At 51.9% G+C, this 13747-nt stretch overlaps 1 protein-coding gene and 1 long non-coding RNA gene across 3 annotated transcripts in view; one reads left to right on the top strand and one right to left on the bottom strand.

The window, feature by feature from the left end:
• The window catches only part of LOC116471225 (UPF0547 protein C16orf87), a 130022-nt gene that overhangs the window by 24162 nt on the left and 92113 nt on the right, over positions 1-13747 (bottom strand). The window contains exons 5-11 of one of the 2 annotated variants that reach the window (XM_058440955.1): positions 13251-13334; positions 10921-11353; positions 5422-5882; positions 3736-3841; positions 2925-3018; positions 2355-2464; positions 572-713 (exon numbers count right to left, since the gene is read on the bottom strand). In XM_058440955.1, the coding sequence (XP_058296938.1) occupies positions 572-713; positions 2355-2464; positions 2925-3018; positions 3736-3841; positions 5422-5882; positions 10921-11353; positions 13251-13334 (1430 nt within the window). Of the gene's footprint in view, positions 1-571; positions 714-2354; positions 2465-2924; positions 3019-3735; positions 3842-5421; positions 5883-10920; positions 11354-13250; positions 13342-13747 lie in introns of both variants that reach the window. The other variant, XM_032157280.2, reaches the window with a different exon arrangement.
• LOC131383835 (uncharacterized) lies at positions 4091-7218 on the top strand. Its single transcript, XR_009214190.1, has 3 exons — positions 4091-4219; positions 4971-5187; positions 7110-7218. It is a non-coding gene; the product is annotated as an uncharacterized LOC131383835 (long non-coding RNA).

Here is a 13747-nt window from a genome sequence, read left to right as displayed (position 1 = left end):
GTGTGAGAGAAAGAAAGAAAGAAAGAAAAAGAAAGAAAGAAAAGAAAGAGAAAGAAGAGAAAGAGAGAGAAAGAAACAAAAGAAAGAGAAAGAAAGAAAGAAAAGAAAGAGAGAGCGGGAGGGAGGGAAGAATGCATCGTAGGATCTCCTTTTGTGTGTCTGTGAGTCATGCCAGCTTGCTCACAGAGAAGTCCCTTCAGCATGGAGGCCTGGCGGGAGGAACTTTCACTGTGTATTTTACACACTACTCTGTTGTCTATATTTGTTACCAAAAGCCTATGTTCCCTTTTGAACTTTTAAAAAAACTAATCTTAAAGGTATTTTTAAAGAAGAAAAGCTCATTGTTTCACTTAATCTTCAAATAATACTCAAAGAGGTACAATTATCCAGATGGAAGAACTACAGCCCCAAGAGGCAGCAAGAGTGGCCTGTCCCAGACTTCAGAACTACAAAATGACAGAGAGCCAGGAATGGAAGCCGGGACTGTCTGTGGACAGAGCTCTCAATGGTGAGAGCACGCCAGGGGCTAGGGCACCAGGGGCCCCTACTGCATGCCCAGGGCAGAACCCACCTTGAGGTCCAGGTGCAGGATGTAGTGCTGGTGCAGGTAATGCACGCCCTCGCAGATCTGCCTGGTGAACAGGACCACATCCAGCTCAGTCAGGTGGTACTTCTCGTCTGTGATCCGGTCGAAGAGCTCACCCCCGTCCACGCTGCCAGAGCAAAGGGAGAGGCAGGCACCAGCCTAAGCAAGGCTCTTCAGGGCTTGTCCACTGTCATCACGGGGCCAAAAGAGGCCAGCCCGGGTAGGCCCACCGTCACACCCCATGGGTCACAGGGCTGCTGCCACTGCCCTTGGGTTTTTTGTGTGTTTTGTTTTTAGACAGAGTCTCACCCTGTTGCCCAGGCTGGAGTGCAGTGGCATGATCTCTGCTCACTGCAACCTCCGTCTCCTGGGTTCAAGTGATTCTCCTGCCTCAGCTTTCCGAGTAGCTGGGATTATAGGTGCTCACCACCACACCTGGCTAATTTTTGTATTTTTAATAAAGACAGGGTTTCACCATGTTGGTCAGGCTTGTCTCGAACTCCTGACCCCACGTGATCCACCCACCTTGGCCTCCGCCTCCCAAAGTGCTAAGATTACAGGCGTGAGCCACCCTGCCGGGCCTGCCATTGGGGTTTTATCGGGACCTTTGCTCCAGTCCACTCCCAGCAAAGATTAGGGGTGGTAAAAAGGAAGTGACAGGTCAAAGGGAAGAGGGGATGGCCATCAGTGTTGATGATCCAGGCACACTCTGGATGATCCTGACCAGGGCTGCAAACTCATTCGCCTATGGAGGCCAACTCGCACCTTTGTGGCATAAGCCTAAATGGGCCAATAAGGCCATACGTGAAGCAAACATGTTCTGAAGACACACAGTCTTTTGCTTATCTTTTCTTTTTCCACTTTCAATAAGGACATGACATGACAAACGTTTTACTCTCTTCAGCTCGGCCTGTAAGGAAGGCAGCAACACAAGCACAAATATGAACGGCCTCTGAGCCCTTGGCCCCAGCGCTGGGGCGGTTGGGAGTGGTGGGGATTGTGGCAAAGGAAGCCTGGTCACCCTGTATACAAATGGCAACCCCTGGGAGCTCCCACACATCATTTCCCCCTGGAAAGGCAGGCCCGGCATTTACTACATCTTTTATGTTTTCAAGGAAAGCCAGATACCTAGGTTTTAATGTGAAGCTTCCTAATTTCCAATGGTTAACAACAAATTCCACATTACTAAAAACAGGCAGAGTGTGGCTCACACCTGTAATCCCAGCACTTTGGGAAGCTGAGGCAGGAGTATCGCTTGAGTTTAGGAGTTCAAGACCAGCCTGCGTGACATACCAAGACCTCATCTCTACAAAAAAATTTAAAAATTAGCTGGGCATTGTGGCACATGCCTGTGGTCACAGCTTCATGGGAGGCTACAGTGGGAGGATCACTGGAGTCTGGGAGTTCAAGGCTGCAGTGAGCTGTGATCACACCACTGCACTCCAACCTAGGCGACAGAGTAAGACCTTGTCTCTAAAAGAAGTTTCAATTTAATTTAATTTTCAAAAAATTACTGCAAATAGTATAGGTCAATTGACATACATATACCTGCAGGTCAAATCAGGCTCACTGGCAAAGCAAAGTTGCTTTGTCCTCCACATTCCATATTGGAGGTCAAATAGCCAAGCCAGAGAAGACAGGATGACACGACCCTGGACGTGCCAGGAAGGGGAAAGGACAGAGAGGGCTTTGCCTCGAATGAAGGCTCTAAGCCCCAGCGCTGAGCCCTGGCTTGAGACGAGGCGGCCGCCCCACCTCTGATACTCACTACTCCATGACGAGGGTGCAGCTGTGCTTGCTCTCGAAGGCGTCATAGAGCTGGATCAGGTTCACGTGGCTGAGTTGGTTCATGATGTTGATCTCGTTCTTCACATCCTCCTTGGGGGAACCAGAGGACAGAGGGATTTCCAAGCGAATGAGTCAGGAAGAGGAGCCAGCTGATCTCTCAAGATAGACACAGAACTCTTCATCCTTCCTTAGTTTCCTATTCTCACACCAGGTCTCCCTGACTCAACACCCAAACCAGATTCTACAACACAAAGGGCCTGAGTGTGACCCACTCATCTCACAGACAGGAAACCTCAGGCCCAACAAGGACAGGACCCTTTTGCCCCAGGTCCCACAGGCAGCTCTACAGAGCTGCACCTGGACACCTGCGCATGGTGGGTGGGTCTGGACCCAGGGCTGTGAAGGGGACTTCCTGACTAGAGGGTGGGAATCCTGGAAAAGAGCAGGAACAAGTAGCATTTCCAGCTCAGCATGGGAGCCTGGGGGCCCTAAGGGAAGGAAAGGAATCCTGAGGCTGGCCACAGGGACCTGGCCCAGGCAGATGCCTCACCCGGTCCTTGGCGCTCTTCATTTTGATGATCTTGGCGGCCAGTGGGAGGCCTGTGGACTTCTCTGTGCACCTGTGGACCTGGCCAAACCGACCCCTGCAGAGACATAGCCACATGGCAGGCTGAGAGCCCAGAGGCTCATCCCACACCCATCCCTGGACTTCTGGGTCCGACTCCTCCACACACAGGCCATGTGGACCATCCTACATCCCAGAGTGCAGCCTGTCATCACCCCAAAACCCTGCTGGCTATCCTGAAACCTGCAAAGCAACTCTTCACCCCACACTACCCAGGCCATTCCGCATCCCGGGGAACATCCCCTCATCCCACACCACTGAGGCCATCCTGCACCCGAAGGAACATCCCCCTCACCCCACACCACCCGGGACATCCTGCACCCCAGGGAACATCCCCTCGCCCCACACCACCCAGGCCATCCTGCACCCCAGGGAACATCCCCTCACCCCACACCACCTGGGCTATCCACCCTAAAGAAGCTTCTCCTCATCCCACCTCATGTCGGCTTTCTGGCCACCTCCAGGCTGTGCCTCCCATACCCACAGGATGCCTGCTCTCCTGAGCCTCCCCTCCCCGACGCCACGTGGGCTCTCCTGTCCTCTCAAGCTATTCTCTTTCCCCCACTCTGTGGGCCACCATGCACCCCATGCTGTATGGGATGTCCCACCCCAGCCTTGGCTCCATCAGCTCGAGAGAGAGTCATCCTGCAGCACCCACCCCAGTTCTCCAGGTGGTCCCGACCCCGCCCCGTGACTCCTGCTCTAAGCCCCCCCACCAAGGCAGATGCCCACCTACCCTCCCAAGACTTCGTGCTGGCACACCTCGTAACCCGCCGAGATGGAGGTCTCCTTGACGCTCACTACCCGGTGTTCAAAAGGAGCTGGCGGGGCCGGACTGTCATCTGCTCAGGAGGCAATAAGGACCCGTGAGCCTCCTCTGTGCAGCCCACACCTCTCGGTCACCTGTGCCAGACCCACTTAGCTTCCCTTGGTCCACCAGGCCCTACGTACAGCCCTGGAATTTGAAACCTTTTCTCCAAACCATCTCAGTAGAGCCATCCATTTGGCAGAGAAGGGAGCTGAATGTCAGAGAGGTGAGGTGACCACCAAGGTCACACAGGGAGCCTGTGACAGACAGCACTCAAACCCAGGTCTCCCGGCACCCAGGACAGTGCCCTTGGCAAGGCCGAGAAGTTCTATCCAGTCTGTTCATGAGGTCTAGAAGGCAACCCTAGTGGATCTGTGTGGCCCGCAGGAAACAGAGGGCCCACGTGGACAAGGTGATGGGGCATTTAGTGACGCCACTATTTTTAAAGGGACTGTAAAGTCAGGGCTGTGGAAACTCACGAGGGTGTTATGAGAGGGAGGCAGCTGGAGAAATAAACATCCACCCTCTCTCCTCTCACCCTCCATCTCCTGCCAACTGAGCCCAACCAGAAGCTCAGCATGACAGCCCGTGATGGAGCCAGGGGGGCAGGCCTCGGGGGCACAGGATTGGGGAGGGGGTGGACAGGGGATCTGTCTGCAAGGGAAACAGACGACGGCCAGCACTTGGAAAGGTTTGCTTGTTTGTTTGTTTGTTTGTTTGTTTGTTTGTTTGTTTTTTAATGGTTTAGGGTTGTTTTATTTTAATCTTGTCCTTCAGAGGTGATATGAATACTTAGAAATGTTACAGGAAATAGACTAAATGAATAAAACAGAATCTAGAACACACAGCAAGTGCAGTGGTGTGAACCGGTTGTGCACCAAGGGCTGGAAGGAAGTCGGCTCGGGCTGGCATTTGTTCAGGGATCGCCATGGGAGCACTCTGCCTGCTCTACAACTACCGGGAACGCTGACAGCGGTCCGTGGACAATTATCAGACCAAGGAGGGTGTGACCCTAGGGCTGGAGGGGTTGAGGGCTTTTAGAACAGAAGAACACACCCTGGGTCACTAGCCCGGGTGGGTGGGAATGGCTGACAGTGGTCACAGACACCAATTCAGGTCTTCGCTTTTTAACAGAAGCCTTCTCTCTCTCAATCCAAAATGAGACTCATGGTGGCAAGCTCAGGCAGACAGGTGGCAGTAAGAAATCTCCCCAGTGGCCAGGCACAGCGGCTCATGCCTGCAATCCCAAAGCTCTGGGAAGCCGAGGCTGGAGGATCACTTGAACCCAGGTCAAGCCTGCAGGGGACTATGATCGTGCCACTGGACTCCAGCCTGGGCAAAAGAGCAAGACCCTGTCTCCAAAAAAAGAAATGTACTCAGGTGGGCCACACGTGTCCCCTCTCCCTTACCTCTGCAGCCAGCCCAAGTTCAGGACCTGCATCTTTGCGCCTTGGTCTCCAGCCCCAGGATGTACCTGGAGATGTTCCCGACTCTTGGACGCCCCCAGACTCACATGATCTACCCCTGGAAGCTACAGGAAGACTCCCCAGGAGTAGGGGCTCCAAACTCCCTCCCCTCAGGGCTCGTGTCTAGCTGGGCAATAGCCCCACTTACCCAGAACCACGCTGCCAGCCTCGGTACCTGGGGGTGTCCTCCTTACTGCTTCGGCTCTGCCCAGAGCCCTGGCTGCACAGTCCTGCTCAGGCTCAGGGTTTCCCGCCCCTGGGCCTTTGCCCTGCTGCAGGCCCAGGGCCCCAACCGCGTGGTCGTTGTCATCGCTCCTGGCCAAGCCTGGTGTCGTGCCAGTCTCAGCCCCAGCCCTTTGCTCTTCCTCTGCCTTCACTCCCCCGGGGCTGCTGCTCTCCTGCAGCGGGGAGAGCTCTCTGGCTCCTTCAGGGGTCTGTTCTCCGGACTCAGTCCCAGGGACTTGGAGGCAGCGCCCGGTCCCAGGTGGGCCCTGCTCCCCTGGCTGGGCAGCTGCTGGAGCCTCTGTGGTGAGGGTGGGTCCAAGGCTGCCCTTGCCTGTCACCAGCATCTCCCCAGGAGTATCCATCTCTTGTATGTGGATGGAGATCCTGGGGTGGAGAGAAACATGGTGCTGAGGTTAGAGGCAAGGACTCTGGAGTCAGAACAGACGTGGGTTCCAATGCCCACTGCTGCCATCATTGACAATGGCCCTGGGGCCCTGCTAGACAGGACACGAGGGCAGGAGCTGGCTTCAGTGGCAGTTGGTGCCATTAGCTCCCAGGATCCCACCGGATGAGGGTCCTGGGAAGCTTGAGAATGGACAGAGGTGAGGACCATACACCCCTGAGAACCTGCTTCTGTCCCAGGAGAACTGAGGCTTGTAGGCAGGAGGCCCGGGTCCCTCTACCTTACCCTGGGCCCAGTTTCCCTTTCACTTAAATGAAGAGAAGGAGAAACCAACTCAAATGTCACACTGGAGGCCCCAGATCAGAAGTATTTGTTTAAAATCAGTCAATTCCAGTTGGGTACAGTGGCTCACAACTGTAATCCCAGTGCTTTGGGAGGCCAAGGTGGGAGGATCCCTTGAGGCCAGGAGTTTGAGACCAGCCTGGGCAACACAGCAAGACCCCATCTCTACAAAAAATAATTTTAAAAAACTTGGCCAGGAGTGGTGGTCCCAGATACTCTGGAGGCTGAGGCAAGAGGATTGCTTAAACCCAGGAGATGGAGGCTACAGTGAGCTATGATCATACCACTGCACTCCAGCCTGGGCGGCAGAGTGAGAGACCCTGTCTCAAAAACTAAAATAAAATAAAATCAGGCAATTCTCATAAAAGACTAGACTTTCTGTTCATCTTGAACAAACAGAAGAGCTGGCTGTGCTGGGCCCACGTGCCCACGTGGTTGAGGAACAGCTCTCCACCTCAGCACAGACCCTGCGCACCCTGGCAATGCCCCAGCTCACTTCACTCATTTTCACTGCCCAGACTCTGCAATACTAGGGTTTGTGAGCCCCGATGGAGGTGGGAAAGGCCCTCTGAGCCCCAACCTCTAGAAGGAAGGACCCTGATCCTGGCAGTCAAGTCACCCAGGAATCCAAACCCTCCCTCTCCGAGTCTCCCCAACTCTGGCTGCCTCTTGGTGGGGCTTCTTTTTGCTGGGCCACAATCCCACAGCACGGGGTCTATGTGTGTTAGTGGGTGAGGGTGACAGTGTGTGGCGGGGACTGAGTCTCAGCAGGGAGGCAGGTGGCCACGATTCTGGGCTTAGCTCTGCCAGCAGGTTGCTGGACAGCTTTGGATAAGCCTGGCCTCAGTTCTCTCTTTTGTCTTCAGGGACAGTGATACCTTACAGATGCACCAAGAGTCAACCAAGAGAGGAAGGCACAAATGCAGGGGTTCAAAAGGGCTAAAATGGCGCAACTGCTGTGGAAAACTGGAGGCTCTTCAGAAATTAAAAGTAGGATTACCGCATGTTTCAGCAACTCCACTTCTGGGTATATATTGCAGAGAATCCAAAGCAGGGTCTCCAAGAGACATCTGTACACTCATAACTGTAGCAGCATTACTCACAACAGCCAAAAGGTGGAAGCAACCCAAATGCCCAGTGACGGATAATAGACAGAAGGTGGTGTCTACGCATTATACAGCACAGAATACTATTCAGCCTTAAAGAGGAGGGACGTTCTGACACACACTACAGCATCAATTGACCCTGAGGACACTGTGCTCAGTGAAATGAGCCAGGCACAAAAAGACAAATCCTGTGGCCAGGTGCAGTGGCTCACATCTGCAATCCCAGCACTTTGGGAGGCCAAGGAGGATGGATCACCTGAGATCAGGAGTTTGATACCAGACTGGCCAACATGGAGAAAACCCATCTCTACTAAAAATACAAAAATTAGCTGAGTGTGGTGGCATGTGCCTGTAGTCCCAGCTACTTGGGAGGCTGAGGCAGGAGAATCGCTAATCGCTTGAACCCAGGAGGTGGAGTTTGCAGTGAGCTGAGATCATGCCACTGCACTCCAGCCTGGGTGACACAGTGAGACTCCATCTCAAAAAAAAAAAAAAAAAAAAAAGACAAATCCTGTATGATTCCACTGATATGAGGACCCTCAAATACTCAGATTCACGGAGACAGAAAGTACAATAGTGGCTATCAAGGGCTGAGGGGCAGGAGGTGTTATTTAGTGGATGATGAATCTCAGTTTTGCTAGATGGAAACGTCCTGGAGATCTGTCTCACAACAACGTGAATATACTTAACACTACTGAGTGTATACTTTTCAAAGGTTAAGATGGGGCTGGGCACTGTGGCTCACACTTGTAATCCCAGCACTTTGGGAGGCTGAGGCAGGAGGATCACTTGAGGCCAGGAGTTCGAGACCAGCCTGAGCAACATAGTGGGACCTGTCTCTACAAAAAAATAAAAAATTAACCAGGCATGGTGGCACATGCCTGAGGTGGGAGGATCACTTGAGCCCGAAAAGTGGAGGCTGAAGTGAGCCAAGATGGCACCACTGCACTCCAGCCTCAGTGACAGAGTGAGACCTTGTCTCAAAAAAAAAAAAAAAAAAAGGAGGGGGGTGGTGCTAAGATGTTAAATTTACATTATGTGGTTTTTATCCCTATTTATTTATTTATTTATTTATTTGTGACAAAGTCTCGGTCTTGTCCCCTAGGCTGGAGTGCAATGGCACGATCTCGGCTCACCGCCACCTCCGCCTCCCAGGTTCAAGCGATTCTCCTGCCTCAGTCTCCTGAGTAGCTGAGATTACAGGTGCCCACCACCACGCCCAGCTAATTTTTGTATTCTTAGTAGAGACAGGGTTTCACCATGTGGGCCAGGCTGGTCTTGAACTCTTTACCTCAGGTGATCCGCCCGCCTCGGCCTCCCAAAGTGCTGGGATTACAAGCGTGAGCCACTGTGCCTGGAGAGTTTTTATCCCAATTTTTTAAAAGAAAACAGTGAAGCCTTTCTCTAGCAGCTGAAGGCCCCGTCCCTGTGTCTGAGCTGCTGGACCTCTCTGATACACCTGTCCCTAGGTGCGTGTGACTCACTGGGTGGGAGGTAGAAATCCTTCCAACACTGTGCCTTGGGACTGGGCATGGTTCGGTAATGACAGGTAGGAAGGGAAGTGTGGCATCCATGGCAAGCCACTCCAAATCTAACTCAGGCCTCCTGCCAGACCAAGGGACACAGGAAACTGCTGCCAGTCAATGGTCAGCTGAGAAGGCCAGCAGTCATGACTTCCCTTTGGGTCTTCACTTCCAGGGGCATGGAGTGAAGACCCTAAAGGCACTTACAAGCAGCTCCTGCCACCTTCAGTACCCAAAGCTGTCTACCCACCATGTGGCAGACTCACGGCAGGCAGTGCTGACCAGTTCCAGCTCAGTGCCTCAGTAGTCATGGCCTCAGGATCCTCTGGGTTTGTTTGTTGTTGTTGTTGTTGTTTGTTTGAAATAGGGTCTCACTTTGTCTCCCAGGCTAGAGTGCAATGGTGTGATCATAACTCACTACAGCCTCAACCTCCTGGGCTCAAGTGATCCTCCCACCTCAGCCTCCCCAGTAGCATGCATGGATTACAGGTGCACGCCACCATGCCCACAGTAGCCCAGCTAATTTTTGTAGAGATAGGGTCTTGCTTTGTTGCCCAGGCTGGCCTCAAGCTCCTGGGCGCAAGCAATCCTCCTGCCTCAGCCTCTCACAGTGCTGGGATCAAGGCATGAGCCACAGGGCCCAGCAGGATCCTCTGCACAGGCAGCCATGGCCCGTCAGAGCTGATACTTGACTTCGAACCTATTTTCCTCAAAATACATCCATGTCTGAGGTGAGGAAGGGCAGGTAGTGATCTCCTTACTTCCTGAGGCCGCTGCAGGTCTGCTGGGCCTGAATTCAGCCAAGGGTTGAACCTGAGATAGAGAACTTTTCTTCTCTCTCAGAATCTTTTGAGGTCCCTAATAACTTCATAGACAGTTCACCCCCAGCCCCAGATTCCACATTTAGTGTCCTGGTTCCGATCCCGAGATGCCTGCCAGGAACCCCTTCCTCTAGCCTGTGAGGCCTCCTGGGAGGCTCCCATTTCCTCCTAGAACCAAGTCTGACAAATGATCTAGGTTTCTCTGCCTGTCACCACAGCAAACACAGACACCAGATCCACTCCCTGAGCCAGGCCTGGGTTCTCCATGACAGGTCAGGGCCACCCCGGGCAGGCACAGAAGATGCTAGGAAACACCACGTCCCTCCAAGAGAAGCCCGGGGGCACAGCGCCCTTCAGCAGGGCTGCTCTGGGGACCAGGATGTGCTGGGGAGGGCATGAGAGTCTGCAGGTTCTTTACTCTGCTACGGACGTCTGCCGAGAGCAGGTCCTCAGGCTGCGTTCTAGGGGCAGGGCAGCTGCCACGACTCCACCTCCAGGACTTCCGCGTGAGCCTCCCGAAAGCCCCTGGGGCTGACTCAGCCTGCACCCCTCTCACATTCCTGAGGGCCCTGTCCTTCTCTCCCCGCCATGTTATTTAGAACTTAATTAAATGCCGACTTGAGGAAGCAGGATGGTGCAGTGATTGGGGCACAGGTTCCGGAATCCGGTAACCCGGATTCAGATCCCAACTCTATGAATTCCTAGCTGTGGGTCCCTGGGCACTGGGAGCCTAAGTATTCTCATCAATGAAATGGGGATGACAACCACATTCACCTCCTGCGGATGGCTTGAGAATAAAAGGTGAACCCGGTGAAATGCCCAGCCAATGGCCAGCCCGGGGGCAGGTGCTCCGTGAGCCCCATCTTTTAGCTACTGTTAGTACTGATCTAAGAGCTAGTGATTCTCAACCCTGTTCCCCACTAGAACCACCTGGGGAGCATGTAAAAAAAAAATCTAATTCCTGAGACCAATTCAATTGAATCCAGACCAATTCAATCAACATCTCCAGGCATCTTTATTTTCCAAACTCCCCCCAGTTATTTCTAGTGGGCAGCCAGTGAGCAGTGGTACTCTAAGCTCCCAGAGGCAGGGCCCAGGCCTCCTCCCCATTCCCCTAGCAAGAACAGCCCAGAAACATGTATGCAGTGGATGCCACCCACGGCCGAGCTCCAGCGAGGGGCCGCAGTCCATCCCCTCCCTCGCCCAGCCTGTAAGAGCTCCCCTTACCTTGGAGGTGTTTCTCCACCACTGTGGGCTGCCCTGGCCTGGGCTGGCAGCCCTGGAAGCCCTGGGCACTGAGGGCCAGGCCCTGGAGTCAGCCTCGTGCCTTCCTCTAAGGGCTCAGGGTCAGGCCTGCTGGACGATGCTCCTTGTCCTGCACCTGGTGCAACCTCCAGGCTCGAGGAGACTACATTGACCCTGCCGGGTACTGGAGCCAATTCCAGGCCAGTCCTGAGGTTCTCGCTGGGTGTCTCAGGAGCCTTGGCTTCCACCTTTGTGGGCAGGGGCAGGTGGCCGGGGAATGCCTGGGCTGGGCCAGGAACACCATCTCCCTGGCCTGGTGAGACCACTGCCTGGGTGGGGTCAGCTCCCAGCCCTGATGCTCTGACGGGGGGCAGCCTCTCCACTGTCCCCTCCAGCACGTCCACCTTCTGGCTCTCTACAGGAAAACAGGCAGGACAAAAATGCACTCCCATGTGTAGGAGTCTGCCACAAAGATACTGCAAGGAATCTGCACAAGGCCATTCAGTGCTCAGGTTTATAATAGCCAAAGACTGGAAGCAACCCAAATGAAAGGGGCTGGTTGACTAAACCATGATGCATCCAACAAGGAGTGTGGCACAGCCGTGAAAAAGGAGAAATTAATATCTCTATGGAAGCCTAGGCAACACAATGAAAGCTTGCCTCTACTAAAAATAAAAATTTTTAAATGAGTTGGGCATGGTCACATGTGCCTGCAATCCCAGCTACTTGGGAGGCTGAGGCAGGAGGATTGAGCACAGTAGATAGAGGCTGCAGTGAGTCATATTCACGCCACTTGCACTCCAGCCTGGGCAACAGAGTGAGACCCTGTCTCAAAAAAACAATCTCTAAGCACAGCTATGGAGTGATCTCTGGATATACTGTAAGTGAAAGAAAGCAAGGTGGAGAATGGTGTATCTGGCATCCTGTTTCTCTAAGAAGGGAGCATGTGTGAGTGTGCATGTGTGCACATGTGCACATAACCACGGATCATTTCCTTCCAAGGGAAGGAAAAGACAAAAGTTTTTTAAATGGTTACTTACATATCAGGGGAGGAAGCGGGGTGCAGAGAACAAAGGTAGAAGATAGACTTCTCTTTTATTTATTTTTTATTTTTGAGCCAGAGTCTCGCTCTTGTCATCCAGGCTGGAGTGCAGTGGCGTGATCTTGGCTCACTGCAACCTCCACTTCCCTGGTTCAAGCAATTCTCCTGCCTCAGCCTCCTGAGTAGCTGGGATTACAGGCACATGCCACCATGCCCAGTTAATTTTTGTATTTTTAGTAGAGACAGTATTTCACCATGTTGGCCAGGCTGGTCTCGAACTCCTAACCTCAGGTGATCCGCCCACCTCAGCCTCCCAAAGTGCTGGGATTACAGGTGTGAGCCACCGTGCCCGGCCTCTTATTTTTAAGTAAAAAAAATTTTCATAGTGATGGAGTCTCACTATGTTGCCCAGGCTGGTCTCAAACTCCTGGGCTCAAATGATACTCCTGCCTTGGCCTCCCAAATTGCTGGGATTACAGGAATGGACCACTGCACCTGGCCTCTAGACTTCTCTTAATACACATTGTTTTGTCTATTTGACTTTGGAACCACGTAAATATCATGCAAAATTATACAAGAAAATTAAAGGTTAAAAAAGTAATCCATAAACATTTAAAGCATTTGAATAACAAGTTGGTGGCATAGCCTGCACAGAAAGGTACTACAGTTGGCCCTTGAGCAACACAGGTTTGAACTGCACGGGTTCACTTAGATGTAGATTTTCTTCCTCCTCTGCCACCAAGACAGCAAGACCAACCCCTCACCTTCCTCGTCCTCCTCAGCCTACTCAATGTGAAAATGACAAGAATGAAGACCCACTTCCACTGAATGAACAGGGAATATATTTTATCTTCCTTGTGATCATTGTAATAACATTTTCTTTTCTTTAGCTTACTCTAAGAATACCATATTTAACAAGCATGTGTTAATTGCTTATTTATGTTATCAGCAAGACTTCCAGTCAACAGTAGGCTATTAGTAGTTAAATTTTGGAAGAGTCAAAAATTATACTTGAATGTTCAACTGTGCAGGAAGTCAGTTCCCCAACCCCGAGTTGCTCAAGGGTCAACTGTATTCCAGGTGGTTTTGAAACACAGCAATTGACTATGTGTCTGTGGTGGGATATATATGACAAAAAACCCTGCAAAAACAAAAAGAAAGAAGCTTTGACAGTTGCCCAGGAATCATACTGTGGGCCGTGCTGTTGGGGCCTTTATTCTGCAGCTGTTGTGTCTGCAATGTCAGATAAAGCAAATGGGGTCCCACTCACCTTCCCCAGGCTCCCTGGCATCAGACTGCACCCCACTGGCTCTCAGCACATGCTTTGGTTTTGCTCCCTCTTCTTCCACTCGCTCTTTGTTCTAAAATAACAACCATAAAAAATGTCATCATTATCATCAACATTGCCATTCAGGCCACAGACATTTGATTAGCACCTCCCCCTTGTTTAAGATAAGGGCATTTAGGTTATTTCACACAGTCTCACGGTAACATTAGAGAGTAGACACTGCAATTATCACTTTAGAGACAAGGACACTGAGGCCTTCCCAACATCATAAAATTTAAAAGAGGAGGTGCCCAGCTTCACACCCAGAACCACCTCCTTTCCAGGGCTTCACCATATTCCCCATAAGGGATGAACCCAGCCCCCGATACAGGGTTCAAAATAGGCTGGACTCCAAAGGACTTAGACTAGAGATGGAAAATGATCATTTAAATATATATATATTTAAATTTAAATATATATATAAATTTAAATATATATAT

The sequence above is a fragment of the Hylobates moloch genome, unplaced genomic scaffold (assembly GCF_009828535.3).
Source record: "Hylobates moloch isolate HMO894 unplaced genomic scaffold, HMol_V3 SCAFFOLD_6, whole genome shotgun sequence".
NCBI lineage: Eukaryota > Metazoa > Chordata > Mammalia > Primates > Hylobatidae > Hylobates > Hylobates moloch.
Note: the sequence above shows the minus strand (reverse complement) of the source record. Positions and strands in the feature narration are given on the sequence as shown.